Raw genomic sequence first — 25,155 nt, 5'->3', positions numbered from 1 at the left:
GTACTCATATGGAATTGAACATCGCAAGCAGCAGAATTCGGGCTGATTGGTCCAGTGGCAATTAATTTAATATGAAAGCGGCTTGGACTGGATCATACGTCTTAAGAACTGGGAGCCAGTAATTTGATAACCAACATGGATTGAACTTCAGGATTGTGTATTAAAATATGCGTGTTAGACTTTAATCGTTATCAGAAATGCGCCGGTCCATTACATCTGCGTGGGGGTATATTCTTGCGGCAGAATGTGATGTGCTCTATCAGTTACGGACAGAATTGACGCGAAAGAGAACATGGCTGTTACATGGTGGTGGCGGAGCTTTTCAGCTGTATCAGCCCTTGTGCAAAGTCACTCCACAAAAGCACCAAGGTTTTCCGATATCAATGCCCAACGAGGCATATAACCCCTGGCTCATTTCCCCACATCAAATGCAAAAAACTCCAAATCATCGAAGAGCGGCGTCCTGAGCCTGACAGCGCACAATAATCTCATCATTAGCGAGACTGCCACAACATGTGCGCAGGCGACATAGTTGAGGATGCCCATGGATGTATAGATGCATGTCCCGTCTGCTACATCTTCACGCCGGACAATGTTTTACAGATTCTGTCAGGGGGTGAAATCGAACTTGGAGCAGTCGATTTATTTCTCGAGGTTGCACAGATAGGATGTCGCTTGTGCCAAGCTCTTTGTGAGATATGGAGCTTGAATGAGGAGGTCAAACAATAAATGCTCAAAGCTTTGCCATTTTCTAACGTGTTTGATAGATTTTTCAACCTGGTAACCAAATCAGCGCCAGAAAACAAGAAGATGCGCCGCCTGGCGTTCTTTTAGCTGTTCTCTTCGAGATCAGAGAACCTCTCAGTTTCAATTGGATGAATGAAGGGACTGGTACCATCAGGGACCGGAAGTTCAAGTCTTGGGCGATACCGTTTGGAATTTACACAAAACGTCAGTTGAGCCATACCGTGACCCAGCGGCATTCTAATACTTCTCAGGTTCTGAATTGCTTGATCACTTTATTATTACGGGGCCACCAAATCCTTCTGTTACCCGTGATGAAATATTCGACTCCTTCAAGCTCAACCTTATGGATTGTCTGTCAAATCACACGGAATGCCAGAAGCCGAATCCAAATCAATCTCCTACCAGGGTATTACGACTCGAAGATAGTGACCCAAAGAGAGTATTTGTGCATGAATGTGAACCTGACGAAGAAATCAAGTATATCGCACTGAGCTATTGCTGGGGAAAGACAAAACAAATCATGCTCACCAAAGCCAATATCAAAGATTTCACGGAGAAGGGCATAGATGCCAGGATTCTCCCAAAAACAATCGAGGATAGCATTACCGCGACACGGAAACTAGGCATCAAGTATTTGTGGATTGATTCACTGTGCATTATTCAAGATTCGACAGAAGACAAGGACAAAGAGATCGTTGCTATGTCTAATATCTACAAGAACGCTACCATGACTATCTCAGCTGCTTCTGCTGAGGACTGCGGACAAGGTTTCTTGGAAGACCGAGCGGATGTTCAACTTCGTCTCGATAAATCCTTGTGTTTGCCATTTCTCAGCCAAGCAGATGAAGAAACTCAAGAACGCAAGGTCATTGATTGGGTCTACTTATGTCCAGATCCCTACATGGGCCATAAAGTAAAGTTGTTCTCTGAAGAACACATTAACACCAGAGCATGGACGTATCAAGAATCGACTCTCGCGCCTAGGCTTGTTATTTTTGGTTCCGGACCACCGCAGTGGCATTGCAAAGAGAGATGGAGAATCTCTGGACTGGATATTCCCCCAGCCTTTCTGCCAAACCCACAGCCCACTTCGGGAGTCATGAAAATCACGATAGAAGATGGATCAATTTCAGCAGACCAGACACTGAGATATGTTGACCGACCGACGCCGCCTAACGATGACATTGGATTGCGGCTTGCTTGGTTCCCGGTCCTGGAAAACTACTCGCAAAGGTCATTGAGTTTCCAAACAGACAAGCTTGCGGCTTTGTCTGCACTAGCTGCGGAGCATCAGTCGCCTGAGGGAGGAACTTATGCTGCAGGTCTTTGGAGGCGTTCTTTACCCCGCGGCCTTCTATGGCGCCGATCCGGCAATAGCAAAGAAAGTGGAGTGGGTACAAGGGGACATCCGAAAGCAGACACAATCTCGTATCTCCGTGGTCGATTATTTGATATGTCATTAACAGAATCGCAAGACTCTTCCATATGGTTAAGAAAGTACGTCGCGCCATCTTGGTCGCCAATGTCAAGCAGAGTTCCTATTTGTTTCGAGAGCTCGGCAACTCGGGACAATGATGAATACCACACATCTCTTGTCGAGATCAATGACCTCCACGTTGAGCTTACAACCCGAATCAATCCCTTCGGAGGATTAAACTTCAGCTATCTGGATATAAAAGGGCCAATGTGTTCAATGGCCTGGCAAGAACTCACAGCCAACTTCGTCATCGTCGCTCATGGAGAACCATTTGAATACCAGGACTACATAATACCAGACAATCCGGTCTTCTTCGCGGAGATGAGTGAGAAATATGAGGCTTCATTCAATCCACAGTCGCTTGCTGACACCAGCGTACAACATCCTGTTGACGATGGAGGTGCTTCAATATTTATTGGTGATGGCATAATAAGGATACAAATGCCAGTCGTGCCGGAACCGGCTTCACTGGTATGTCCTGACTCGGAGATACCTTTTACTCCAGTGGCCGACGTGAAGGAAGCAGTATTCAACGCATTGCAACCCGAGACTCCAAGTTCTGGGCATCCTGCATCAGGCTCAAGTGATAGCCATCGCTCCATTCATGGTCTCGCGAGTCATTTACGTGATCACGGAAATAGCAATTCCCCCTCAAACGAGAAAGAAGAATGCGAGTTCTGGCTCCTTGAGGTAGAAAGATCTATGAGTCCTGCTGGGCTTGTTTTAAAACGTGTAGATGGCGATATATTTACACGTGTGGGATATTTCGGGATGAATCGTAGCTTGGATCCGGAGATTGTCTGTTTGCCTGGAGGGATACAGGTGAGGGGAAGTAAGACATGGAATTTTGCAGGGCCGGAGGGGGAAGATACTTGGAAAGAGGGGCTGAAGAGAAGGAGAATATATCTTGTTTGATCAGTGGAAGTGATGATGAAGTACGATGAGGAACAAAATCAGAGATAGCATGTTTCAGGCCATACACCACTCTAGCAAATATAAATGAGGTACTTATGCAACTCTTTTCACTGTAATAATAATTGATAGCTATTAAGCTCCTTCACCTCGCTAAGATTTCAATTTCGACGAGTGAAATACCCGACCTGTCGCCCCAAAGCCAAGCACCAAGCTAGCACGCAAAATCGCGATCGAAAAACAAAGATAATAAGCTTCCAATCTAACAACCAATAGTCCACTAACAAGTTCAAGCTCTCTGGCAAAAACCACGGAGAAACCTCTATCGTGAGCCTAACCCCCGCCTCCTTCGCGTTTTTGCAGGAGAATGACACAACCAAGATCCCTCGACCGAGTCTCAAGAAGTCTCCAGGCAATTCGCAGTCCATCTCTTCCAACAGCAGGTAAAATTCAGAGACGAGAGCCATCAAACAAGTTACTTTGAGTTTTTGCTACAAGTTGGCAGAGTTGCAATCAAAGAAGCCGAGTGCTCAGATTACTCATTGAAATCTACCCACCTGAAGGAGCAATCTCCCAGTTGAAAAGAAGTTTGTCCTCCTCTTCGTGAACATCCTGCTTCTGGATTCTTTGAAGAAGACAAATTGTAGGACTTTGGGAGTTGGCTACTCAAGACTAGAAAGATCCGAGCAAGTTTAAGTTACATTTAAGGTACATGTGCGCTCGGCTGGAATTCATTCACGAATCAACGAATCATTAACCAGGTTGAGCAAATGCAATATGCAGCTTTTTACGCTGATTCAGAAGAAGTTCCTACGTCAGACAGCAAGCGAAGGAGGGTCGAATCAAATAAGGGTCGTACAACTTTGAGAACCCCAACTGTGGAACCAAAACCAACCACTTTCTCCATGGTGTGTCCTGCAGTACTGTAACCCCGCATTCTTATCATGGCCCACCCCGCAGCCCAGCTCACTCCCTGCAGCTCCTCACAACTTGCAACTCTCTACCGTTCCAACGACAAGTATTATATCCAATACTCTCCACCAATAAACCTCAAATATGTCCCCTTCATCATATATCGTCGTCGGATCAGGTGTATTTGGCGCCTCAACTGCGCTTTCCCTCATCCGCAAGCATCCCGAAGCAAGTATCACACTGATCGACCGCGATAGGTTCGACGACTCCAAACGGGTTGCTGCATCTTGGGACTGGAACAAAGTCGTCCGTGCTGACTACAACGATATCGCATACACTAAGCTCGCCCTTGAAGCACAGCATCTATGGCGGACAGACCCAATCTGGAAACCGTTTTACCACGAGAGTGGTGTGATTTGGATCACGCCCACATCATTTGCCAAGCAGGTGCTGAAGAACTTCACAGATCTTGGAGTCGAGACCGACTTGCAGATATATTCTGTTGAGGAGGCTCGCATCTTGTATAATGGCCTGTTTGAAGAGGCTGATTACACCGGCGTCAAGGAGGTCCTCGTGAACAAGACTAGTGGCTGGGCAGAGGCAAAAGAGGCATTACAAAACACCATCAAGACTGCCGTTAATCTTGGAGTGAAATACATCACGTCTGAGGTCACAGCCATCGAGTTTGACAACAATCATGGTCAACGTCGGTGTTCTGGCATCAAGACAGCGAAGGGAGAGTCTCTCTCAGCAGAACGAGTCATTCTCTGCACCGGGGCATTTACTCCTAAGCTGCTAATTGACAGCGACCCTGAGTGGATTGATCTTCATGCAGGCCAGAGAATTATTGCAGCCGCTGTCACGGAAGCCGTCGCGCCTATGACGGCTCAGCAGAGTTCGGCTCTCGAGGTTATACCAGTTGGAATTAATGATAATCCTGTCGAACGAGGTATGTAGTGGCCATAAATCACCTACATCTTGAATAATAAACAAAGACAGGGTGCGATGTGGGCTGTCTCCCACTGCCAAATATCAACGCTGTCAAATATTGGGGCCAAGTCATTTTCAAAAACACAGTCAAGCATCCCATCACCAACACACGGCTGTCCGTCCCGCCGAGTCAGCCGGACTATGCTCAATGGGAGGTACCATTGGCTTTGAAAGATGATGTTCGTCAAGGACCCGAATCATTGTTTGGCAAGAAACAGCTGCACCAAGACCTCGAAGCCTTCAGAATCTGCTGGTGAGTGGAATCTGGCCTAAAATATTAAGCTAAATTAATGTTCGCAGGGAGGCTTTGACCCCAAGTTCGGACTTCATAATTTCTCCTCATTCGGCCTGTGAGGGCTTATCCATTGCAACTTGCGGATCTTTCCATGGGTATAAATTTCTGCCTATTCTAGGCAAATATGTTGTTGAGATGCTATGTGGCGAGCTAGATCCTAGTCTAGAGAAGAGGTGGGCTTGGGATCGACCTTTACCCTCAACGGAATTAAACAGCAAGTGGCCAACGAGGGAACTAGGAGATCTGAGGTCGGACGGCTGATCAAAACAATGAAACATGATGAAGCGGTATTTTCACCTGTGTAACTGGGCGATTATTCCTGAGCGAGCTGCCTGTTCAGTTCAATTCATACTAATGCTTGCACTGTCCCTATCTATCCTCCAACGCTGAAAGCTTTTTTGCAGCGTATGAACTTTGCATAGAAGTAATGTTAATCTACATGGAATATTCTCGTAACTCCTAACTCTGTAGCGCGTCCAGGAAGCTCGACTTCTCTAAATCGATTGCAATTTTGTGAATCGAAGAGATTGATAAATTTGTTTGACGGAGAGTATCATTCTGATGTTTTTGATCTAGGGCATTTGGACAATAACGTGATGGATGAGAAGGATTTGGAGGATCCTGTTTCTGTACAAGCTGTACCGATGGATCATTCAGAGAAGAAGTACTGTACTGTTTGCTGATCTTTACTAGGTCGCCAGAAGAGGGAAAGTCTCATTGATGTTGACTTTAGGCTAAGCGAGATTTGCTCAAGGCCCTTCAAAACGCCTGCACTGCCAATCAATTTCCAGCCATCTCTCATCGACCGTGGCTCTCAATTGACATATTCTCCCCAGCTCTTGCATGTCATCACATCTGCACGAATTGAATGCCTTTTTCGGAATCGACTTAGCGAGATGCCCCTGAAGTTTCTAGCAATCTCCACTGGTGCGCCACCACCTGCCCCTGTACCCCGCCAAGGTGGTGGGGGCTAAATCCTTCCCCAATACACACCTACAAAATAGGTGTCAATTCCTCTGTCGGGTTTCTGCACACCTCTTGAATCTTAGAACACACTCACACACAGAGACAGAACCTCCAAGACAAAAGATACTCTCTTAAGCCAAAAATCGACAATGGCAGTCTGCACCACCTGCTCCAACCTTCGGCCTCAAATCCTGTCAACCCTGCCAGTGGGAAAATGGACCGGTCTGTTCTTCACCGTCTCAGATCTCAAGTCTTCAATCGCGACAACCTCGTGCGCAGAGTGCAGGTTGATATGGGACGCTTTATCATATTACAAAAGTTCTTGGGATGAGAAAGACCTGACGCAATATATCGAATTGAAAGTCGCGGTGGGGAAGCAATGTCAGGTGTTTTGGAGGAAGGATGGGGTGTACGTGGAATTATTTTCTAGGAGAGGTGGGTGGTTTTTTTTTTAATTTCTCAACTTTTCGCATGTCAATTCTTGATGGGCGTGAATGATTTTTGGGTTAGTGGGAGAGAGTGTTCCAGATGTGCCCGATACGATTGGAGCTGTGAAGGAAGTAACTGAAGAGTCCTCCTCGGATTCATGTTTCCAGCTCGCGTCATCTTGGCTGAAGACATGCGTCGACTCCCACCCGGCTTGCAGTTCAGAGACACTAAAAGCTCTTCCGACTCGTGTGTTAGATGTCGGCGTAGCTGGGACAAGAGATCCTTTTCTAGTTGAATCGCGAGGGCAGAGTGGAGAATACGTCGCACTAAGCTATTGCTGGGGAGATCCACGCTTTCACAACGTTCTGAAGACGACAGCCGACACGTACGAGAAGCATCTTGAACGCATCGCTTTTAACGCTATGCCGAGGACTCTACAAGATGCAGTGACAATCACCCGTCGACTAGGACTGAAATTCCTCTGGATTGATGCCCTGTGTATCATTCAAGGCGACCTAGACGATTAGGCCAGGGAATCGAGTAAGATGTGCGATGTATACAGCAATGCTCACTTGACTATCGCAGGGGATAACTCACCTGGAAATTCGCATGGGATTCTCAATAAACAATCTTTCGGAGTAGCACCGAAAGAAGTCAAGTACAAGGAAAGAACTGTGTATGTCCGCAAGCAACTTGGTCGCGAACACGATAATTTCAGCATGATTGGGCGAGGGCCAGTACCTGAACCTATTAATTGCCGGGGATGGTGTTTACAGGAAGCTGTTCTCTCGAATCGATTGCTGAGGTATACGTCCAAGGAGTTGTTCTGGGAGTGTAATGAGTGGCGGAATTGCGAGTGCGGGCACAGCTCTGACCCTATCGAGGAAGATGACGAAGCTAGCAGTCGCTCGGTGCGGAAGCCGGAGATATTCGGGACGTTGTCCTGTTCAGAACTGCGGCAGAGTTGGAACGACATTATCATGAAATTTACTGAAAGGCAGCTAGGATATGATGAAGATAAATTGCCTGCCTTGTCGGGTCTTGCGAATCAGTTCGCGAAAGTGCAGAGATTGGCTACGGGGGAGAAAGATGAGTATCTGGCTGGACATTGGCGGTCGAATCTGGCCATTTCGCTCCTTTGGAACGTGGAGGATGATCGGTCAAGAGATATGAGGGACAAGGAGATTGTCTATCGACGGCCCAAGGTTTGGAGGGCGCCGAGTTGGACCTGGGCTGCCGTTGAAGGGCCTGTAACATACATTCCACTAAGGCACTTTCGCAGCTGTTTGGAAATCCTGCAGGTAAACACTGTTCCCAATACTTTGGATCCGTACGGAAAGATTGGAAAAGACAGTGGCAAGCTTGTTGTCAGGGGACGAGTCGTGCATGGTTTTTCTATCAAAGTTGAGGACATGCGAAAAGGCGATACTTATGAGGGGTACATAGAGGGGAAACGGTATGCTCTTTGGCGCGGAGAGCATACACGGACAATTCTACCAGATGTCGGTGTGAATGAGATGAACATGGCTGGGATCGAGAAACTTTCGGGCAAAGTTACCTGTCTGTTGGTGGGTGTGGTGGAACTGCCTGGAGCCGATCGCGAAGATTTCTTTCTGGTTTTGAAGAAGAGCACTGGGGACTTGAGTACGTATGTGAGAATCGGGGTTTCTCTACGTCGATATCTGCATCACAGAGCAAACGAGAGTAACGACGACTCGGTGGATGGTCTGTTCAGAAGTGCGGTCGAGGAGGAAATTACTATATGTTAGAGCTGCAGAAATTGAACTTCTCAGGTGTTCTCTTTGACTTGGTCAAACACAGTCGCAGGACAGGGCAAGTATGAAATGCGCTCAGGCTCATTTTCTTTGAGGTGCCGGAAATACCCATTATCCAGGATTGTCCGGCCATCTGGCATTCGCCCATACCATCTTTCGCATGGAATGGAAGCCTTTTGAATGGGCTCTATACAGCCTATCTCATGAAGGGTCCGGGCACTATCAGGATAGACTAGAAGATCCAGAAGTCAGCCATGCGTTATGTCCTCCTTAGAACTGTTACAGAGTCTCGAAGCTCAAAATTTATTCTTACGGAAAATGTAAGAGAGAGAAAAGCAACCAGAGCAGCTCCACAAAGCACGGAACATGAAATCAAAGAGATCATGCTTACTGGCGATACTGGCTCCCTCAGCTGGGGCGATATCGTCGCGTTTTTCAATGACAACATGATCGATGCTGGCAAGTTAAAAGCAGTGGGAAGCGGTACGACCAACCACTCCAGTGCCGGTCCTGCCGGACACAATCACGCGAAATGGAATGGTGATGCAACGACCAAGGCAAGGTAGAGTCAGATATACGCGCTGTTCACATCTGGATCTGAAACGGTGCTGTCACTTTAAGTGCCATCATTTCCGGTACCAAAACGAAACTCATGGAGGCAGCAGAGCGGGAGCGGGAGCGGGAGCGGGAGCGGGTAAGGTTACAGACTTCACACTGTCAGCGCAGTAGTATATTATTTCCCCCGTTCAGCTAATTCGTTGACAGGAAATGATCCCGAGGCTTTTTCCCGACGTGTGCAATCCCAAGGGAGAAATGGCCGTCTTCATACGTCGTCGAACCCGTCCCTTTTGGGCCAACATTGGCAATGGCATGCTTACTTTAATTGCACTGCTTCAGAACTCCAGGAGCTCACATAGCATTTCGGAAGATGATCAATCTGCAATTTCAGAAACGCTTACCAAGATCGCCCCGTTAACAAGTTAGAAATCAATTTTTCTGTAACGGGGGTCATCCCATATAAGTTATATTCCGTGATTCATTCTTCTCCCTTCCTCGACATCCAGACACCCAGCTCTCACCACGAATTCCAACCTCCATGCCTACTCATGCCCGAATCGACGTTTCTGGCGAGAAAGAAGACACCAGAGTCACCACACCCGAATCGTCCCAGCCCTTGGCTACCGACAAAGCAAATGCGGGCCATGACAGCTCGCCTGTGGCTAGATTGAATGCCGATGTGGAGGATGAAGTTGCCTCCGGCCCGGTGAGATCTGCCGTCGGCATTAAGGTTTGCATCCAAATCCTATCATTCCGGCCTCGTGGCTGCTGCTGCTTAGTAGTACCTCTCAAGTAACCACATTGCTGACACCGTCTAGTGGTTCCTTGCCTACGCCTCGATTCTCTCGACCGTCCTTCTCTTCGCCATTGATGGTACAATCGTAAGTGCCTTATTGTATTTGATGTTTTCAACCGCGCTGATGGCATCCAGGTTGCAGATATCCAGCCCGCAATCATCGATACTTTTGATGAGGTTGACAAATTATCATGGATCGCAGTTGCATTGAGTCTCGGCACCGTGGCCATTCTTCCACAGTGAGTGCCGCTTTTGAACATCTTTGTCGGAAATCCAGACTGACAATTCATAATCTCTAGTGGAAAAGCATTAGCCATGTTCAACGTGAAATGGTATTTTATCAGCATGGTCCTCGGCTTCGAAATAGGTAGTGCTATTTGTGGCGCTGCCCCGACGATGGATGTTTTGATATTCGGTCGATTCGTCCAAGGCTTTTTTGGTTGCGGGGTCTATGCCGGTGGGCTCACCTCTGTTGCCATGTCTACTAACAACCATGAGCGACCTCTATACTTCTCAGGGATCGTAATCGTGTATGGCATTGGCTCGGTAATTGGCCCCGTTATTGGTGGCGCTTTTGCCCAGAGTTCTGCTACGTGGAGATGGTCATTCTACATCAATCTAGTAGTTGCTGCCATCTTTGCTCCTGCGATAATTTTTTGCTTGCCTAGCATCAACCCGCTTGATATCCCGTTTTGGAAAAAAGTCCAGGCTCAAGACTGGTTGGGCATTGTTATATTCCTGGCTGGAACCGCATGCTATGCGAGTAAGTCGCGTTATGGAAGACCCTTCATATTTCCTTTTCCCCAGCCATCCGCTTCTCTCATGGTAATCTGCAGATCAAAGCTGACTTTGACTAAAACAGTGGCGCTCACATTCGGCGGTAGCTACTATAGCTTTGGTAGCGGAACTGAAATTGCGCTTTGGGTAATGACAGGAGTTTTCCTCATCGTCTTTGTTCTCGTCACCATCTACCATCCTGGCATTTCGAAGGATAGTCGATTGTACCCCGGCCACTTTGCGAAGAGATTGGAACTCGTCATCCTCCAGTTTCAAATTTTCGTTATTGCCGGCACTATGAACACCACCATATACTACACGCCACTAATCTTTCAGATACAAGGGGCGATCGCGCTCTGGAGGCTGGTGTTCGTCTTTTACCACTCATGAGCATGGTCGTGTTCTTTTCTTTTCTCAACGGAGCTCTTATGCCTAAACTCGGGTACTACACACCGTGGTATATTTTTGGCTCGGCTGCCACTCTTGCTGGTTCGTCTCTTATGTGTAAGCGCGGTCCTACTCCCCCAGTAAGATTCATTATTCGCTGATGTGCCAAAAGTCCTAATTGATTCCAAAACATCAAACGGTGCCATCTACAGCTTCACAGCACTCATTGGCATGGGCGTTGGATCGATATTGACAGCCAGTGTTGCGGTAGCACAAGCTCTCGTTGACACTTCGGATGCCGGCAACGCAGTTGGGGCGATGGTAGGAGGTAAGAACTTACCGCATCCAACAACTGATAAAAAAAAACGCAACGGCTGACATATTTTTCTCCTCTAGCACAAAACATTGGAGCGATCACCTTTCTTGGAATTTCAGGGACTCTCTACAACAACATCGGTGCGGAAAAACTTGGCCAAATCCTGCCTGATCGCTCGCGCCCGGAACTATTGCAGTTGATCACGGGCACGCACAGCGCTTCTTTCCAAAGTCTCAGTCAGACAGTTCAACAATCAGTCATTGATCAAGTAACATTGGCGATCAGCAACGTATTTGCGATAATACTTGCCGGTTCTGCTCTGGCGTTTATCAGTTCCCTTTTTCTTGGGGTAAGCTCCCTGGATTATGTTTGCTCTTATGATCTGTTCTTGTATCGCTAACTCATGTTCTAGCGTCACAAACTCTACTAAAGTAGTGATGGCTGGGAGGCTGCCTCGAAGACTAAGCTGATGAATTTAGAATGAGGAGGAACTCGTCAACAGAGACACACTGCTGTATCAACAGAGACACATTGCTGTACGAATTCTTGAATACATGCAACTTGCAGATATAATATTCGCCCGGCGAATGTATTTACCATCAAGTAAGATTTAGTCTGTTACAGATGTAGATTGACAATTACGGTGTACTTGCTTCTTAATTATATGGTCTATAAATCCTCCTGGAGTTGAAGATTGGATTTGGAATAATGAGTTCAACGTCCCTCATGTTATTATCAGCTCTTTATGAAATATGAAATTAAATCAATACTCCCCAACTCAATCTATAGGGCTTTAGGAATTATCTACGGAATGAATAGTCAAATATTGCTCTGGAAGTGTTGGAATACTGACAATGGCATTATGCTGGTGGCAGTGGGTGGCATATGATCACCTGACTACATGGCCACCTAGCCAACTAAATTCCGGAAACGTTGGCGCCTTTGTACCAACGCAGGTGCGCCTCTGTACCATGCTCGCCCTAAGTATAGCTCAGGAGATGGTAGAGTGGAGAGAAGAGGTTCGACGATATCGTAACCGTCGTAAGTGTAGTTTTTTGTGGTAATTGGGATTTGACCACAACTTCTCACGTAATATACGTCCAATCCCAATCATAACTAAACTGTTAGAGTGTAAAATTGATCTCATACTAGCTGAGCTTGCACGTGTATGTGCAAGTCTACTTACAGTATCCGGTTCATGAGCAACCTCAACGTCCTGAGCGATGTGCCGGATATCTGACAAGTACCATCCTGGGAGCTACTCGTATTCTGCTTCCATAGGACTTCAGTCTTTCCTTCATACCAAACACAGGTTATGACCGTCATGCCGGGAATGGGTTTGCTGCAACTGGGAGCGAGAGCGAGGGCTTGGAGAGTGGAACCGCGAGTCTTGGAATGAGCACAGTGGAGCGCTGTGGAGCTGCAGCTTCATTCAACAGCATCCAATTAAACAACTGTAGCCGAAACATTATTGTGGGTAGTCTTTCTTAAAGCTGCAATGAGACTGCTAGTAAGCGTGCCTACGAGGGAAATGCAGTCGAGTGGATGCACAAGCGGGCAGATGTTCAGCTTGTGGCGCATGTAGGTAATACTTGAGTAACTCGATCTGACATCGCCGACGTACAAGAGCGTCTTCCAAGTTTCAAATCAAGCTTATTCTAGCGCTAGGCCTTACATTGAAAGCCTGATGTGGCGTGAGCATGTAGGTTGTCGGATCAATGATTTGCTGGTGAACGCCGGGCCCGGGTCACGTGTGCATGTGTAAACCACCTGCATGACAGAGGGGAGATTCGAGGATTGGGAAAATACATATAAGGGACTGTTGCGCCGCTGTAAAGTGTGGTCAGTTGGCCTGAACATAAGTTTATTATATTCCTTACTTACTTGCCTTTCTGTCTCGTCTTGCTAGGTTGCTTGATTGTGAGACATATTGAGATTGGAATATTCGAAGGAACAACAAGATTGACCTAAACTGGGCTAATCGCAAATCATGGCTATCGATATCGCGGCAGTGCAGCAGTTCAAGGGGACGTTATCTGAAAAAGCGGATGTTGTGACAAAGGAGTCGGAGAACTACGAGCAGAGTCTCAAGCGATGGTCTGCTGCTGCGGAGAAGCCAGCCGTGAGTCCAACCGATTTCAAGACATTTTGCTGTGTAACTCTTGTTGATATTACATTGTAGGGCATCGTCGTTTTTCCCACCACGCCAGAAGAAGTCTCTAAGACAGTTCTATTCAGTATATCTCAAGGGCTTGAGCTAGCCGTTGTCGGTGGCGGGCATGGGACAAGCGGTGCTTCGTCCACAGATGGAGGTGTCTGCATTGATTTGTCGAAGATGCGGAATGTGACTATAGATAAGAAAGCTCAGACCGCGACTGTTGAAGGGGGTGCCCTGTGGGCTGATGTTGACAGGGAAGCTGCCAAGTTTGGGTTGGCTGCTGTAGGGGGAACTGTCAACCATACGGGAGTTGGAGGGTTGACGCTAGGCGGAGGGTACGGATATCTCACTCCGGCGCATGGAATGGTAATCGACAATATGTTGGAAGTCGAAGCTGTGCTTGCTGATGGAAGCATTGTTACTGCTACTGAAACCAAAAACCCGGATCTATTCTGGGCTGCGAGGGGAGCTGGGATTGGATTCGGTGTGTTTACCAAGTTTGTGTACCAGGCCCATGAACAGACAGCACCTGTCTGGGCCGGCATGTTTGTATTTCCCAGGGAACAGCTCGACTCATTGCTCAAGATCGGTAACGAGGTGCTTGTTGATCAAGGAGGGAAGTCTGCTCTTCTCCTCGGTTTTGGTGCGCCGCCTCCAGCTTTGCAACCGGTATGTGTTGAATAAATGAAATCTGGGGCTCAATGACTAACCATAATTCTACTAGATTATCATGGTCGTTGTTTTCTACAATGGTACTGAGCAAGAAGGCAAATCGTACTTCAAGGAAATATTGGCCTTAAATCCACTTGTCGACCAAACGAGCATAATGCCTTACAGCGAAGTGAACGAAATGCTAAACGCAGCCATGTTCCACGGATTACGTAGGACCGTGAAAGGCTCGGCTTTCCTCGCACCACTTGACACGAAGTTCGCCGAGAGCATCTTTGACGACTGGCTTGTGTTCATCACTCAGAACCCGGACGCCGGAGCGACAATGGTCCTATGGGAGTGCGTGCCATTCAAGAAAATCTTAGAAGTTTCGCAAACTGCCACGTCATTTGCAAACCGAGGAGCCTATGGAAATCTTGCGTTCCTCCCTGGATGGACCAAGCCTGAGAATGACTCTATTTGTCGACAATGGACGAGAACAATGTCAATAAAGACTAGAAATGAGTTGGAAAAGAAGATCGCCGAAGGGACAGACTCCACAACTAAGACTAGTGTTGGAGAGTATAGCAATTATGATAGTTTGGGAGATCCGGGCCAAACTGTCTTTGGTGTGAATTTCCCAAGGTTGGCGGAGTTGAAGAAGATATATGACCCAAATAATGTGTTCTCGAAGGGCACAAACTTGGTAGTATAGGAAATGATATAGACTGAATGATCTAAAACATCAAGAACGGAAACGGCTCTCGCTTTCATCTCTAGACGATGTTGTGTTGGAGCTTCCAAAGAAAGCCTGACTGACCAAAGACTGTATTGATCAGCTAGACCCAAACCTCGCTAGCGCCAGTCCCTCAACTTTTGAACCCCAAACACTCCCAGGTTACACCCATCATTACTGTACACGACAACTCGTTGCGTGATCCCGCCCCAGCCATGGGGATTCGGTAAGTCAGGTGCATCTCTCCTATCTTCTTCCAATCACTGCATATAGCTGCCCACCCTTCAGCCCATGCTTCCGCCGGCAACGTCCAATCCCTATCAGATATACCCCACCACGATGCAGCCAGGCGGGCAACTCGGTGAGATGCGCCTCTCCCAGAAGAGGTTGCAATATCGAGGACAACACTCGGAATGTCAATCTTTCTTCATTCTATCTTTTTCTCTGGAAGTGGAACGGCCACCATGGCTCTACAGTGGTCTAGTCGTTCGAGTTCGCACCTGCTCTAGCTACTTCAGTGGGTGTACAAAACCCGACGATCCACAATTTGGCTGTCTAACCCCGCAGCCTCGCGGATGATGCTCGAGGATGAGCTTCGGATCATCTGTTGGTGACTGTATTCTGCTGGCACAACTGGCATGGAACACCTACCAAGGCGCAAGGAAGGCTTGCGGCGAGCATGACGAACTCACTCGTGAAGTTTCGAGCCTCTACAAGGTGTTGAACCGTCTACGAAAGGAAATATCGAATCCCGAATCCCAAGTCAATAAAGCCAGCAATGACAAGCGACAAGAACTCGAAGAGCACGCGGCTGGGTGTGAAGGGATACTAAAGACTATGAACCATGTCTTGAACAAATACAATACTTTGACTGGGGAACAGAGGCGGGGTAAGAGGGCTTTGGCAGAAGATAAAATTTGGGAATGGACAAACGAAAGATTTGGCAGAGATTCGAATCAAGTTGTCCACGCACACATCTGCCATTATGATGAGTCTTAATCTTTGCTCATTGGACTCGATGGGACGAGTGGAGGCAACACTTGGACGAATCGAAGCTCGGTCAGCCAGCCACCGGGAACAATTACATGGGATCCGGAAGGCACTCCATTGGGTTACAGCTAACATGGCCGCTACATCTGGGGAAGGATCTGTATGGACCTCATACACCAATGATGACCAGATGTTCTGGCGGGAGCTTCGTCGTGAGTTGGCAAAAGAAGGTTATCGAAGTTCGACGCTGCAACGCCATAAGAGGTTGATCAAAAGTTACGTCGAAGAACTAGGCAATCGGGGCGTGTTTGACGATATGATTGATCTCGATGATGGTCCAATTGATGCCGAGGAAGATCGAGACCACGATAGCATAGATGCAGAGGAATTGCCACAGATTTTCGAAGCACATAGTATTGAGGTACCACCGCACAGCCACAGTACAGCCCATTTTGCAGGTAATTCTGCCTGTTTTGGCTCTAAAATTACTGGAGGGGACACTGAACTGAGCGCACCTGTGCCAGCATGATCTCTTAGCTATATCGCGGCTCCCGATGACTTTTCCGAAGACCACGATGGATATCACCCTACATCAGATTTGTCGCACATTGTTGGCCACACTACTGGCCAAGACGAAAATGCACATCCCGATATCCCACTAATGACAACAACGAGTGTCGGTCAAGTTATGGCGATGTCTGGAAAAGCTAGTCTCTCGTTTACCTGTATTGAGAACCCGAAGCCAGCAGCGACTTTGGGTGGATATTACCTCTCCTTGTCATGTTCTGAGGCTTCTGAAAACAGCGACTGTGGGGCAAAGATTCATAATTCAGATGCTTCGAATCTGAACGAACGCACTATCGTGAAAGAGAATCCGAGGTCACGGCCGCCTGAGACTTTGGAAGAGTGTGAAAATGTCGATGAAATAAGCCCGTCTGATCACTTGCCAGATGTACGAAACAACTATCAAACGAGTCCAACGTCGGAAAGAGATATTGACATGCAGCCAAATCTTGGTCCCAATAGCCAGAGTCCTGCACCACTTGTCACTTCATCACCTATGTCAGGAGAGACGATTTCTGTTTTGGAATGCCAAGCAAACATCGTGAAGGACAACATCTATGTTGATATCTCAAATGCTCCCTTCTGTGATGAATTGGGTCTCACTCCACCTGAGCCGAGCCGAAAAACTAAGTCGCCATATGCAGTACAAATCGAGGAAGTCCTCGACGAAGAGTTCGCTCGGTATCGTGGCTCTCAGGCACTCGAAGAATGGCATACTACGATCCAAGCCCAGAGGTTCCGCATCCATCCATGAATATCCGCGATGAGGTGCATACAACGGAGACGAGTGAACACGAAAGTATCAGTACATCCAAAGGAGTGTCTACTGATGAAGCTGCGAGTGATGTCCGGTCAGAACCTCAGCCCGTCTCCGTCGAAGAAGTCCTTGACGAAGACTTTTCTGTTGATGCGCACCCGAATGTTTCTACAACAGATGCTACTTTCGATTACATCTCAGATACAGGCGCAACTCTGGCGTGGCGTGACACTGAGGCCTCGTCCGCTGGAAGTTCAATTCCGGACAGAAAGTCTACCAAAAAGGTACGATTCGCACATGCAGAACCTGCCAACCAGACTTCTCAAATCCCAGTGACGAAGTGGGCACCAGAGGACATGAGATTCATTTTCTATAAAGAGACTCGGGACTTTAACCCATACCGAGAGCTTCAGGAGAGTTACCAAGCTCTGTTTGACGAGGCTGAAGGCGGATATAACAGCGTCGACTTCAACAAGCCAGAAAATACCACGACTTTCATCACCCATAGTCCCTATACTCCACCCGCAACGATGTTTGATCTTCAGTACTATCGAGTCCCAGCAAGCTACTTCCACACGTTTTGGCACCCACAGAGAGTCCCAATCTACCTGCACGGCAATGTATTTGATGGCATCTCGCTCACAAATTGGACCTATAACTGGACAGCATACACCTTTAAAGACGATTCATACCAGATGAACGCTGTCCGAAGATTCGGCAAAACTGTTGTGAAGCTCGGCTCCGCGCTGAGCGACATTGAGCATGCAAAACCAGCCATCAAAGCAAGCCTTCCGAAGGATCTGTACGACGAGAGTGGAGTACTTTGGGCAGATCTGGAAAACATCATCAATGACATCATGTCTGAGGCTGAGGATCGCTTGGATGCATCGAAGAAGGGGGGAAGGTTGGAGGTTGAGTTTGTGAGCCGATTCTGTCATGAGCTGATCGCTGGCAGAAAGTCTTACCACTCTATCGAGAAGTTCCGAAACAAGACGGAGTCGTGGTGTAAGAGGGCCAGGTTTCATCCTGACTTCATCATGTTATGGGAGCTGTGGGAGTCTTGACGTAAGCGTGTTACTATTTATTGCATGGTACTTAGCATAATAAACGCGTAGGCGTACGAGCATGTAGAGAACAGGAGTTTATATTGTCATGCAAGTAAAGTGAGAAGATGGGGATGTATCATAGATCTAGACCAATTAAAGGTAGTAGAGATCAAAACATTGATAAATGCCAACCTTCTGACGATGCGTATGTAGACAGAATGTTCTTGGACAAGCTCATTGTGATTCTATCCTCAGGCCATTGACGTTTAGAACATTTTGCTCGTAAACAAGTGTCCCAGTCATGGACCTATGTAGGTAATCAGATCACTTCACTCAGTGGGGCGCGCTACAGATAAGCGAGTCCTCAGATCTGACTCCTGCCCGTCCAAGTCTTCTCCACTCTCAACTCAACCTTTCTCTATCAACTTCCAGTCCCTGCCACCTATGCCCTCGGAGCATATCAACTGTCAGTAATGACGACTCCTCGTAAGGCTGTTGTGGTCGGCATAAGTGGATGCTCATCCAGCGGCAAGACGACTCTTGCTCGGCTTCTACGAGATATATTCCCCAACAGCTTCGTGCTTCATGAGGATGACTTTTATAAGGCTGAGACTGAGTAAATCATCCTAATTCTGAAGCTTTTGGTCCTTTTGTCTTAGAATACCTCGTTGGGTAGATTCCCTGGCAACATCACATCCATGTTCCCCTTTGAGAGCGAAGCAGATTTGTTCTTGGTCGAACACGTGATTATTGGCCATCATCAATGTTTTCCCCTCTTGTTATAGAAGCTGCAGCAAACTCACAGCTAATTACTGTCAGATTACCTACCAAACATGGCCTTCTAGATTGGGACTGCGTCGAAGCACTTTCCATACCAGACATGGTCAAATCCCTCGAGCACATCCATGCCGAAGGCACATTCCCAGTCAGTCCAAGCAGCCTCAACCATCGCAGTGAGCACGGCTGTCTCCCTAAACCAAGCCCCAAAAACGAAATCCACCAAAAGAAACACAGACTCACCATCTCACAGCCCACCCTTGATTCCAAAGAAGACCAGAACTCTGTTGGCGCATGCCCCGTCTCAGAAGACACAATCGCTGCTCTCAAAGCTCGCGTCAAAACTTGGGCCGAGCCTGGTCATCCCGGCCACAGTATATTATCTGATTCGGAGACTGCAATCCGCCTATGTGTCTTCGACGGTTTCCTGCTGTACTCTAAACCACTAGCTCCGATCCAGCCACAGATGGATATCAAGCTATTCTTGCGAGTGAGCTATGCAAAGGCTAAGGCGAGACGAGAAGCCAGGAGCGGATATGTCACACTTGAGGGATTCTGGGAAGATCCGCCGGGATATGTGGATAAGATTGTTTGGCCGAATTATGTGGAGGATCACGAGTGGATGTTTGAGGGTGGGAATGTGGAGGGGAAGTTGAAGGACGATGTGGTGAAGGAGACGGGTATTCTAAGTCAAGAAGGTGAAGTTGATAAAGATATGGAGACGACTTTGAAATGGGCGGTTGACATGTTGATGGAGAAGCTGCCTCTGTTTGCTAGAGGCACGTGAGGAAGGGTAGAGTGAGCCTCTCATCGGTTCGATTCTCGTCATGATTGAAAGATTCGATATTACTAAAGCAACTGAGGTCAGATTATGCCATATTTGATACTAGGGTACGCCACGGAAGCATGAATTTCGCTTTCTACCTGTCCTTCAGACTGTCGACGGGTCACATGCTGCAGCTCATTTTCAGACCCGATGGGCAGCTCCATGTTTTCTTTTGAACGAAAGAGGTAGAGTATTCAAACAGTCGCAGATTATACGGTCAGATCTTTCCAACCTATATCTCACGAGGTTGTGTTATCTAATCATGGTCATTAGTGAGTGCAAATCGCTGGCTTCTTAACAAGTTGATGTATTTCTTCCGTCAGTGATTTCCTATCTCATCATTTGCTTATTTCTGCATATCAGTCTCTTTTTATGGGAATTGATACTGGTTTTGTTGAGCGTTCATCATAACATCTGCTTATTCTAAAGCGAGATCTCCAAGGAAATGATTCTTTCCATCCAGAACAGGGTCAGAACTCAATACGGTCCGAAATTCAGTACAAGAACAAAGATTTTGTCAGGTGACGATACTGTAAATTATTATTGCAAGTATCTGTTTTTTTGTTTCAAACAGTTTTCCTTCTTCTGATCGCAGTTTACTCAGGTATAGCCAGGTGAAGGCCGCGACGGAACTGAACATCTGGAATTGAGGGCCGCGTTTCGAGTTACAGACTCATCAAAAGTGCGGAACTGACAGTGACTCTCGCTTTGTATGAGACTCTTGTCATGAATTTACCACCATTCTTGGCTCTTCTACGTCACATCGTCCTTCACCCCCTAGGCGGCAGGTTTATCTCTTTGCAAAAACGTGTGCCCAGCGGCCCGCAAACCCTTCTGATGCTACAAAGATATATTAAGCAAGTTTGAATCAAGTTACCCCGCAATTTATCTATCTCGGGCGCAAGGCTTCACTCTTTCATCATTGCTGGTGTAGCTTCCCTCAGTCGCTTCGGCAAATAACCAAAACATTCGCTTAAACTCGGCAGGGTCAATAATCTGGAAATATGACATTTACCCAGCAAAAGCTGGTCGACTCCTCACGGCAGTTGTCATATCCAATCGAAGAGCTAAAATACCATCTACCGGGTGATAGCAATAGTCATGAGCTTGGCATTTCATTCGCTTATCACAATATTCGTCTGTTCGATTCCTCATCGGCTTATTCATTACCGGGTCTTGCTTAATATGCAGACAGCACAAACAGCGATCAGCTTTATCTTGCCCAGATATGGAAGGTCGCATTGACAATACTAGTCTTTCAGTGCTGTGGAAAAGGTTATAAGAACTGAGTGCACGCCGGGTTTCCCCCAACCTCTCTCCTTGGCATCCATATTCTGAATATCTCACTACTTTCGCTGTAAAATCATATTTTGTAAATTGGACGCTTCCAAGATGAAGCAGCTCGCCACTTCCCTCGTACTGATTGCACCGGTCTATGCTGGTCTTCGATTCCCATGCTCAACATTGACGATTCAACGTCTCGATCCTGTCGTCCAGCCAGGCGAGTTGCCATCAACTCATCTTCACCACATTGTTGGTGGAAATGCCTTCAACGCTACCATGACGGGCGACATCGGTGCGAGCCCAAAAGCTACCTGCACGACATGTCAGATGTCAGAAGACTTCTCCAACTACTGGACTGCTCACCTCTTCTTCAAGAGCCCCACCAATGGCTCCTATCATCGCGTTCCAGTCGTGCCTGTGCAGCCACTCCTTGGGGGCTCTGATGGTGCCCAAGGTGGTTTGACTGTGTATTATACTCAGTTTGATTTGTCGAGGGATAATCTCAACCAACAGAAGATTACTGCTTTCAAGCCAGTAAGTTCTCCTGGTAGACCCCAGCCATAGCTGTGTGAGACTTGACTCTGACCAGGTATAGGGTTTTCGCATGACAGTTGGAAACCCAACTACTTCCGGCAAGCCTCAAGTTGGTCTTCGCTACCAGTGTCTCACCAAGAGCGGAGGTCGTGGAGCAGAGATGGCCGACTTCCCATCAAAGCCTTGCGACGGTGGCATCTTCACCACGCACCATTTCCCAGCGTTAGTATTCTCAATCCCAATGTCTCACCCCACTCTAACATCATGTAGCTGCTGGGATGGCAAGAACCTCGACAGTCCTGACCATCAATCGCACATGTTCAACACCATCAAATCGGACGGCTTCATCAGCGCCCCCAAATGCCCAGCCTCTCATCCAGTCCGCATGCCTCAAGTCACTTACGAGACTACATGGGACACTACCAAGTTCAACAGTCTTTGGAAAACAGGCGACCCGAACCCATTCATATGGAGCTTCGAGGGCACCGCTGGCGGAACCCATGCTGATTACATGTTTGGGTGGAAGGGAGACTCTTTGCAGAGGGCTATGGATAAGTCAGAATGTTTCTATGATGGATGTGGTTCCATTACGAAACAGCCTATGGCGACGGCAAATAAGTGCAAGATTCCGACGACAGTAAATGAGGATACCGAAGGATGTAAGTTTGCCGTTTCTATGGCTGCATGAGGAGATTCTAACTTGCGACAGGGCTCAAGGCACTACCGGGTATGGCACACTGAGATTGAGGAAGGCACGCACTGGTACGCGTCTGGCTGTTCAGGTGGAGGTTTTTCAGCACAAATATTATTTTAGCTCTTACGAAGTTCAGTTGACATATAATCTTGCTATCAATTATTCTTGCCTGTTTCTATCCTCTCCGACATAGACAAATCCTTGAAATAATGAGATGGACGACTTGATATCACACTTCGCGGAACCGGGTGATCAAATCTTCCAATAGGACAGATCAGCAGATAGCTGTAGCAACGAGAATTAAAAACAGGTAAGGCATTCATTTTCAGAATACACTGAGCAGTTTAGTGCAATATCAGCTATGGAGGAGTATTTTCCATGCGAAAAAGAGTTCATGTCGAGCTTAGTTTTATCACGTGATTCGATGTCCGAGAAGATGCAAGAAATTATACCCTGGTTTAGCTGCGATGAATTAATATCTTGCATAATGTTGTGATGAGATGGGGCTCGAGCCCTCCGTTGTGTGAGCCTGCCTCCGTCTGGATGGCTACATAGGCTGCCTGCTGGTGGTTTCATTCCCTTAATTGGCACGCAACCATGAGATCCTAAATAAGTGGAACGGCTGCAATAGATGCCGTGGGAAAACAGGGCTCAATTTTGAAAAATGGGATGTTCAGTTTTGTACAAGAGATTAATGCTTGCGTGTTAAAGAAGATGGCAGTTGGCTTGTCATGGGTCTTCTAGGGATGCCACCAAATACGGAGGCCACGAGCACCACAAAGTCCTCTATTTCTGTCAAAGATAGCCATGAGTTCTTTCATCAGCATATGTACTGATATTAGGGCCTGTTTGACGATTACTTTGATAGCAATGCTATTGAATAGGAGGAGCTCAAGCGTGTTCTGGTATCGTTGAAGGCGCAGGCTTGGAGGAATGAAATATCTTTGGATTAACGTGAGCCAATTAAAAGAAAGAACTTACTTTCACAAATGAGACACGGAGACATCATGATTTACTATACAATATCAACTTGAAGACTATTTGGTGAAATAGATTATGCTATCCTCTCCAGTAATGAAAGGCTGATGGAGCTTTGGTAAGCGTGGCCAAGACAGCTGGCATGGCAGAATTGCTAGGTAAACTAGTCGCAATTTATAAGGACGGCCTTGCAGATCGACGCTGCACTCAAACGTCCATCGTGAACCTCAACTTATCTCCCTTGACTATTTCATCCTTCATAGCTTCCAACTCATCTATATCCCATTCCGACGAAACGTACCTGCCGGAAAGCCATTCTCTCTTCTCCTTTGTCAACCAGACACAGTAACCTCCACAGATCTCAATATCGTCCACCAGAACTATGTAAACTTAGCTGAAAGTCATATTTCTTTCCATGGCAAGATGGAAGTAGAATGTTTACGTACTAGGATCCCAGAGCGGCGGAAAGTCTGCAGTAAGTGCAGTTCTGGCGGAGCCTTCAACCAAACAACTGATGAATACAAGTTCTCTCTGCATGGTGTACGGAGGAGCACTTACCAGGATGCAGAGCATAACACACAACTCCATGTCGTTCGCGATGAGAATCATCCACATACTGACTCATCCTCATCACCGCCATCTTGCTGATATTGTACGGAATCGGCGACAAGAACGCACTCGAGAGATGCGCCCCACCACTGACAATATTGATGATAGCCTTGGCTCCTCCCTCTGTAGCGATAATCAGAGGTAGCAAATGGCGAATGCCCAGATAAGTACCCATGAAATTCAGCTCGAAGCAATCCCGAAACTCGGAACTGGATCCCTCGATGAAATCGGAAGGGAAGCGCTTCCCGCCCTCGACTGAATCGTCAGGAAGAAAGCTCACACCTTTTCCAGCATTGTTGATCAAAACGTCCAGGCGACCAAATGCATCCTTGACTTTCTTCGCCAGTTCAATGACTTGCTCTTCCTTCGTCACATCGCAAGGGACGCAGAGAACTTTGATGGATGGTGAGATGTCTGTTATATTCTTGGAGGTGGCCTCCAGGTCGGAGAGAGTCCGTGCTACGATGATGATGGCCGATGCACCTGCTTGAGCGTAGGAGAGTGCTGTTGATGCACCGAATCCTTTCCCGGCTCCTGTTATTAGGACTGTGAAGGATGGTGGGAGTTTGACTTTAGCGGGGTCAATTGAAGGCACAAGACTTCTGTGGAGAGTTGGGGTGAAGTCAGCACCCCAGTGTTTGGGGAAGGATGCTGGTAGTTTCCCGTTTTGGACCATGTTTGCTGTAGGAGTCTTGAAATGTTGACTGAAAATCTATACAACCAAAGTGGTCAACGATATGTCCGGGAAGAGATTGCTCGAAGAAAGATAAAGTAAGGAAAAACAATCCATACGCCAACGACCTCTTATAGATGATAAATATCTGGCTCCTTGCAAAGCTACTGCACTAAATAGATGGCCATAACCGAGGCGACGAATTACAGCAACCAACTTGCGGGTTCCTGTCTGAATCGAGCAATGCCAAGGCAAATACATAAGCTGACGACACTTGTAACGCAAAAACCAAGGAAGTCAGCGAACATAACTGAATAAGAGAACACAGACAAGTCTTCCTGGACGCTGGACCCGAAGGCGAATATCGTGTGGGATCCACCCAGTCGACTTCAGACCATTGGGCGATATCTGGGCCTTTCGCTTAGCTACGAGCTCGCGTTGTTAGTGGTCGGAGTCGCGAGAAGCGAATTGTCTGATTCGACAAGCAGTTAGAGTGCATGTATAAGTGAGGTAAGTGAGAAAGGGCTTTGAAGAGAACTATCAA

At 47.3% G+C, this 25,155-nt stretch overlaps 14 protein-coding genes across 15 annotated transcripts; 13 read left to right on the top strand and 1 right to left on the bottom strand.

Moving 5' to 3' along the window:
• Positions 1 to 446: 446 nt before the first annotated feature.
• ONS95_007244 (uncharacterized protein) lies at positions 447 to 3,229 on the top strand. Its single transcript, XM_058500743.1, has 3 exons — positions 447 to 717; positions 768 to 951; positions 999 to 3,229. Exons 1-3 carry the CDS (start codon positions 514 to 516, stop codon positions 3,137 to 3,139), a joined length of 2,529 nt encoding a protein of 842 aa, XP_058349560.1. The 5' UTR covers positions 447 to 513; the 3' UTR covers positions 3,140 to 3,229.
• A 55-nt stretch (positions 3,230 to 3,284) lies between these two features.
• Positions 3,285 to 5,793, top strand: ONS95_007243 (uncharacterized protein). Its single transcript, XM_058500742.1, has 4 exons — positions 3,285 to 4,056; positions 4,116 to 4,997; positions 5,048 to 5,291; positions 5,339 to 5,793. Exons 2-4 carry the CDS (start codon positions 4,193 to 4,195, stop codon positions 5,592 to 5,594), a joined length of 1,305 nt encoding a protein of 434 aa, XP_058349559.1. The 5' UTR covers positions 3,285 to 4,056; positions 4,116 to 4,192; the 3' UTR covers positions 5,595 to 5,793.
• A 655-nt stretch (positions 5,794 to 6,448) lies between these two features.
• On the top strand, positions 6,449 to 7,255 carry ONS95_007242 (uncharacterized protein; the record flags this gene model as incomplete). Its single annotated transcript, XM_058500741.1, has 2 exons — positions 6,449 to 6,734; positions 6,810 to 7,255. The coding sequence occupies 2 exons, from the start codon at positions 6,449 to 6,451 to the stop codon at positions 7,253 to 7,255; spliced, it is 732 nt and encodes a 243-aa protein (XP_058349558.1).
• Positions 7,256 to 7,273: 18 nt separating this feature from the next.
• Positions 7,274 to 8,497, top strand: ONS95_007241 (uncharacterized protein; the record flags this gene model as incomplete). Its single annotated transcript, XM_058500740.1, has 1 exon — positions 7,274 to 8,497. The coding sequence occupies one exon, from the start codon at positions 7,274 to 7,276 to the stop codon at positions 8,495 to 8,497; it is 1,224 nt and encodes a 407-aa protein (XP_058349557.1).
• Positions 8,498 to 8,757: 260 nt separating this feature from the next.
• ONS95_007240 (uncharacterized protein) lies at positions 8,758 to 9,069 on the top strand (the record flags this gene model as incomplete). The annotated part of the gene is made up of 1 exon (XM_058500739.1): positions 8,758 to 9,069. The coding sequence occupies one exon, from the start codon at positions 8,758 to 8,760 to the stop codon at positions 9,067 to 9,069; it is 312 nt and encodes a 103-aa protein (XP_058349556.1).
• An 86-nt stretch (positions 9,070 to 9,155) lies between these two features.
• ONS95_007239 (uncharacterized protein) lies at positions 9,156 to 9,487 on the top strand (the record flags this gene model as incomplete). Its single annotated transcript, XM_058500738.1, has 2 exons — positions 9,156 to 9,197; positions 9,269 to 9,487. The coding sequence occupies 2 exons, from the start codon at positions 9,156 to 9,158 to the stop codon at positions 9,485 to 9,487; spliced, it is 261 nt and encodes an 86-aa protein (XP_058349555.1).
• Positions 9,488 to 9,599: 112 nt separating this feature from the next.
• Positions 9,600 to 11,024, top strand: ONS95_007238 (uncharacterized protein; the record flags this gene model as incomplete). The annotated part of the gene is made up of 5 exons (XM_058500737.1): positions 9,600 to 9,791; positions 9,880 to 9,942; positions 9,993 to 10,096; positions 10,157 to 10,620; positions 10,720 to 11,024. The coding sequence occupies 5 exons, from the start codon at positions 9,600 to 9,602 to the stop codon at positions 11,022 to 11,024; spliced, it is 1,128 nt and encodes a 375-aa protein (XP_058349554.1).
• Positions 11,025 to 11,062: 38 nt separating this feature from the next.
• Positions 11,063 to 11,767, top strand: ONS95_007237 (uncharacterized protein; the record flags this gene model as incomplete). Its single annotated transcript, XM_058500736.1, has 4 exons — positions 11,063 to 11,138; positions 11,194 to 11,349; positions 11,418 to 11,686; positions 11,750 to 11,767. 4 exons carry the CDS (start codon positions 11,063 to 11,065, stop codon positions 11,765 to 11,767), a joined length of 519 nt encoding a protein of 172 aa, XP_058349553.1.
• A 1,025-nt stretch (positions 11,768 to 12,792) lies between these two features.
• Positions 12,793 to 14,932, top strand: ONS95_007236 (uncharacterized protein). The gene is made up of 2 exons (XM_058500735.1): positions 12,793 to 14,164; positions 14,220 to 14,932. Exons 1-2 carry the CDS (start codon positions 13,673 to 13,675, stop codon positions 14,856 to 14,858), a joined length of 1,131 nt encoding a protein of 376 aa, XP_058349552.1. The 5' UTR covers positions 12,793 to 13,672; the 3' UTR covers positions 14,859 to 14,932.
• Positions 14,933 to 15,864: 932 nt separating this feature from the next.
• On the top strand, positions 15,865 to 16,398 carry ONS95_007235 (uncharacterized protein; the record flags this gene model as incomplete). Its single annotated transcript, XM_058500734.1, has 2 exons — positions 15,865 to 16,327; positions 16,394 to 16,398. The coding sequence occupies 2 exons, from the start codon at positions 15,865 to 15,867 to the stop codon at positions 16,396 to 16,398; spliced, it is 468 nt and encodes a 155-aa protein (XP_058349551.1).
• Positions 16,399 to 16,530: 132 nt separating this feature from the next.
• ONS95_007234 (uncharacterized protein) lies at positions 16,531 to 18,254 on the top strand (the record flags this gene model as incomplete). The annotated part of the gene is made up of 2 exons (XM_058500733.1): positions 16,531 to 17,114; positions 17,162 to 18,254. The coding sequence occupies 2 exons, from the start codon at positions 16,531 to 16,533 to the stop codon at positions 18,252 to 18,254; spliced, it is 1,677 nt and encodes a 558-aa protein (XP_058349550.1).
• A 388-nt stretch (positions 18,255 to 18,642) lies between these two features.
• NRK1 (ribosylnicotinamide kinase) lies at positions 18,643 to 20,384 on the top strand. The gene is made up of 3 exons (XM_058500732.1): positions 18,643 to 18,852; positions 19,056 to 20,111; positions 20,273 to 20,384. Exons 1-2 carry the CDS (start codon positions 18,710 to 18,712, stop codon positions 19,798 to 19,800), a joined length of 888 nt encoding a protein of 295 aa, XP_058349549.1. The 5' UTR covers positions 18,643 to 18,709; the 3' UTR covers positions 19,801 to 20,111; positions 20,273 to 20,384.
• Positions 20,385 to 21,231: 847 nt separating this feature from the next.
• ONS95_007232 (uncharacterized protein) lies at positions 21,232 to 22,398 on the top strand (the record flags this gene model as incomplete). Its single annotated transcript, XM_058500731.1, has 4 exons — positions 21,232 to 21,657; positions 21,719 to 21,879; positions 21,928 to 22,316; positions 22,367 to 22,398. The coding sequence occupies 4 exons, from the start codon at positions 21,232 to 21,234 to the stop codon at positions 22,396 to 22,398; spliced, it is 1,008 nt and encodes a 335-aa protein (XP_058349548.1).
• A 979-nt stretch (positions 22,399 to 23,377) lies between these two features.
• Positions 23,378 to 25,151, bottom strand: ONS95_007231 (uncharacterized protein). 2 transcript variants are annotated; one of them, XM_058500729.1, is made up of 3 exons: positions 23,888 to 25,151; positions 23,776 to 23,826; positions 23,378 to 23,709 (listed from the first exon to the last, which is right to left on the bottom strand). In XM_058500729.1, exons 1-3 carry the CDS (start codon positions 24,612 to 24,614, stop codon positions 23,537 to 23,539), a joined length of 951 nt encoding a protein of 316 aa, XP_058349546.1. In that variant the 5' UTR covers positions 24,615 to 25,151; the 3' UTR covers positions 23,378 to 23,536. The 2 variants fall into 2 exon arrangements, with proteins under 2 accessions (XP_058349546.1, XP_058349547.1); XM_058500730.1 differs by having other exon boundaries at positions 23,378 to 24,650; positions 24,731 to 25,151.
• Positions 25,152 to 25,155: the final 4 nt, after the last annotated feature.

Source organism: Cadophora gregata (assembly GCF_030347475.1).
Source record: "Cadophora gregata isolate MNR1 chromosome Unknown scaffold_19, whole genome shotgun sequence".
Classification (NCBI taxonomy): domain Eukaryota; kingdom Fungi; phylum Ascomycota; class Leotiomycetes; order Helotiales; family Ploettnerulaceae; genus Cadophora; species Cadophora gregata.
Note: the sequence above shows the minus strand (reverse complement) of the source record. Positions and strands in the feature narration are given on the sequence as shown.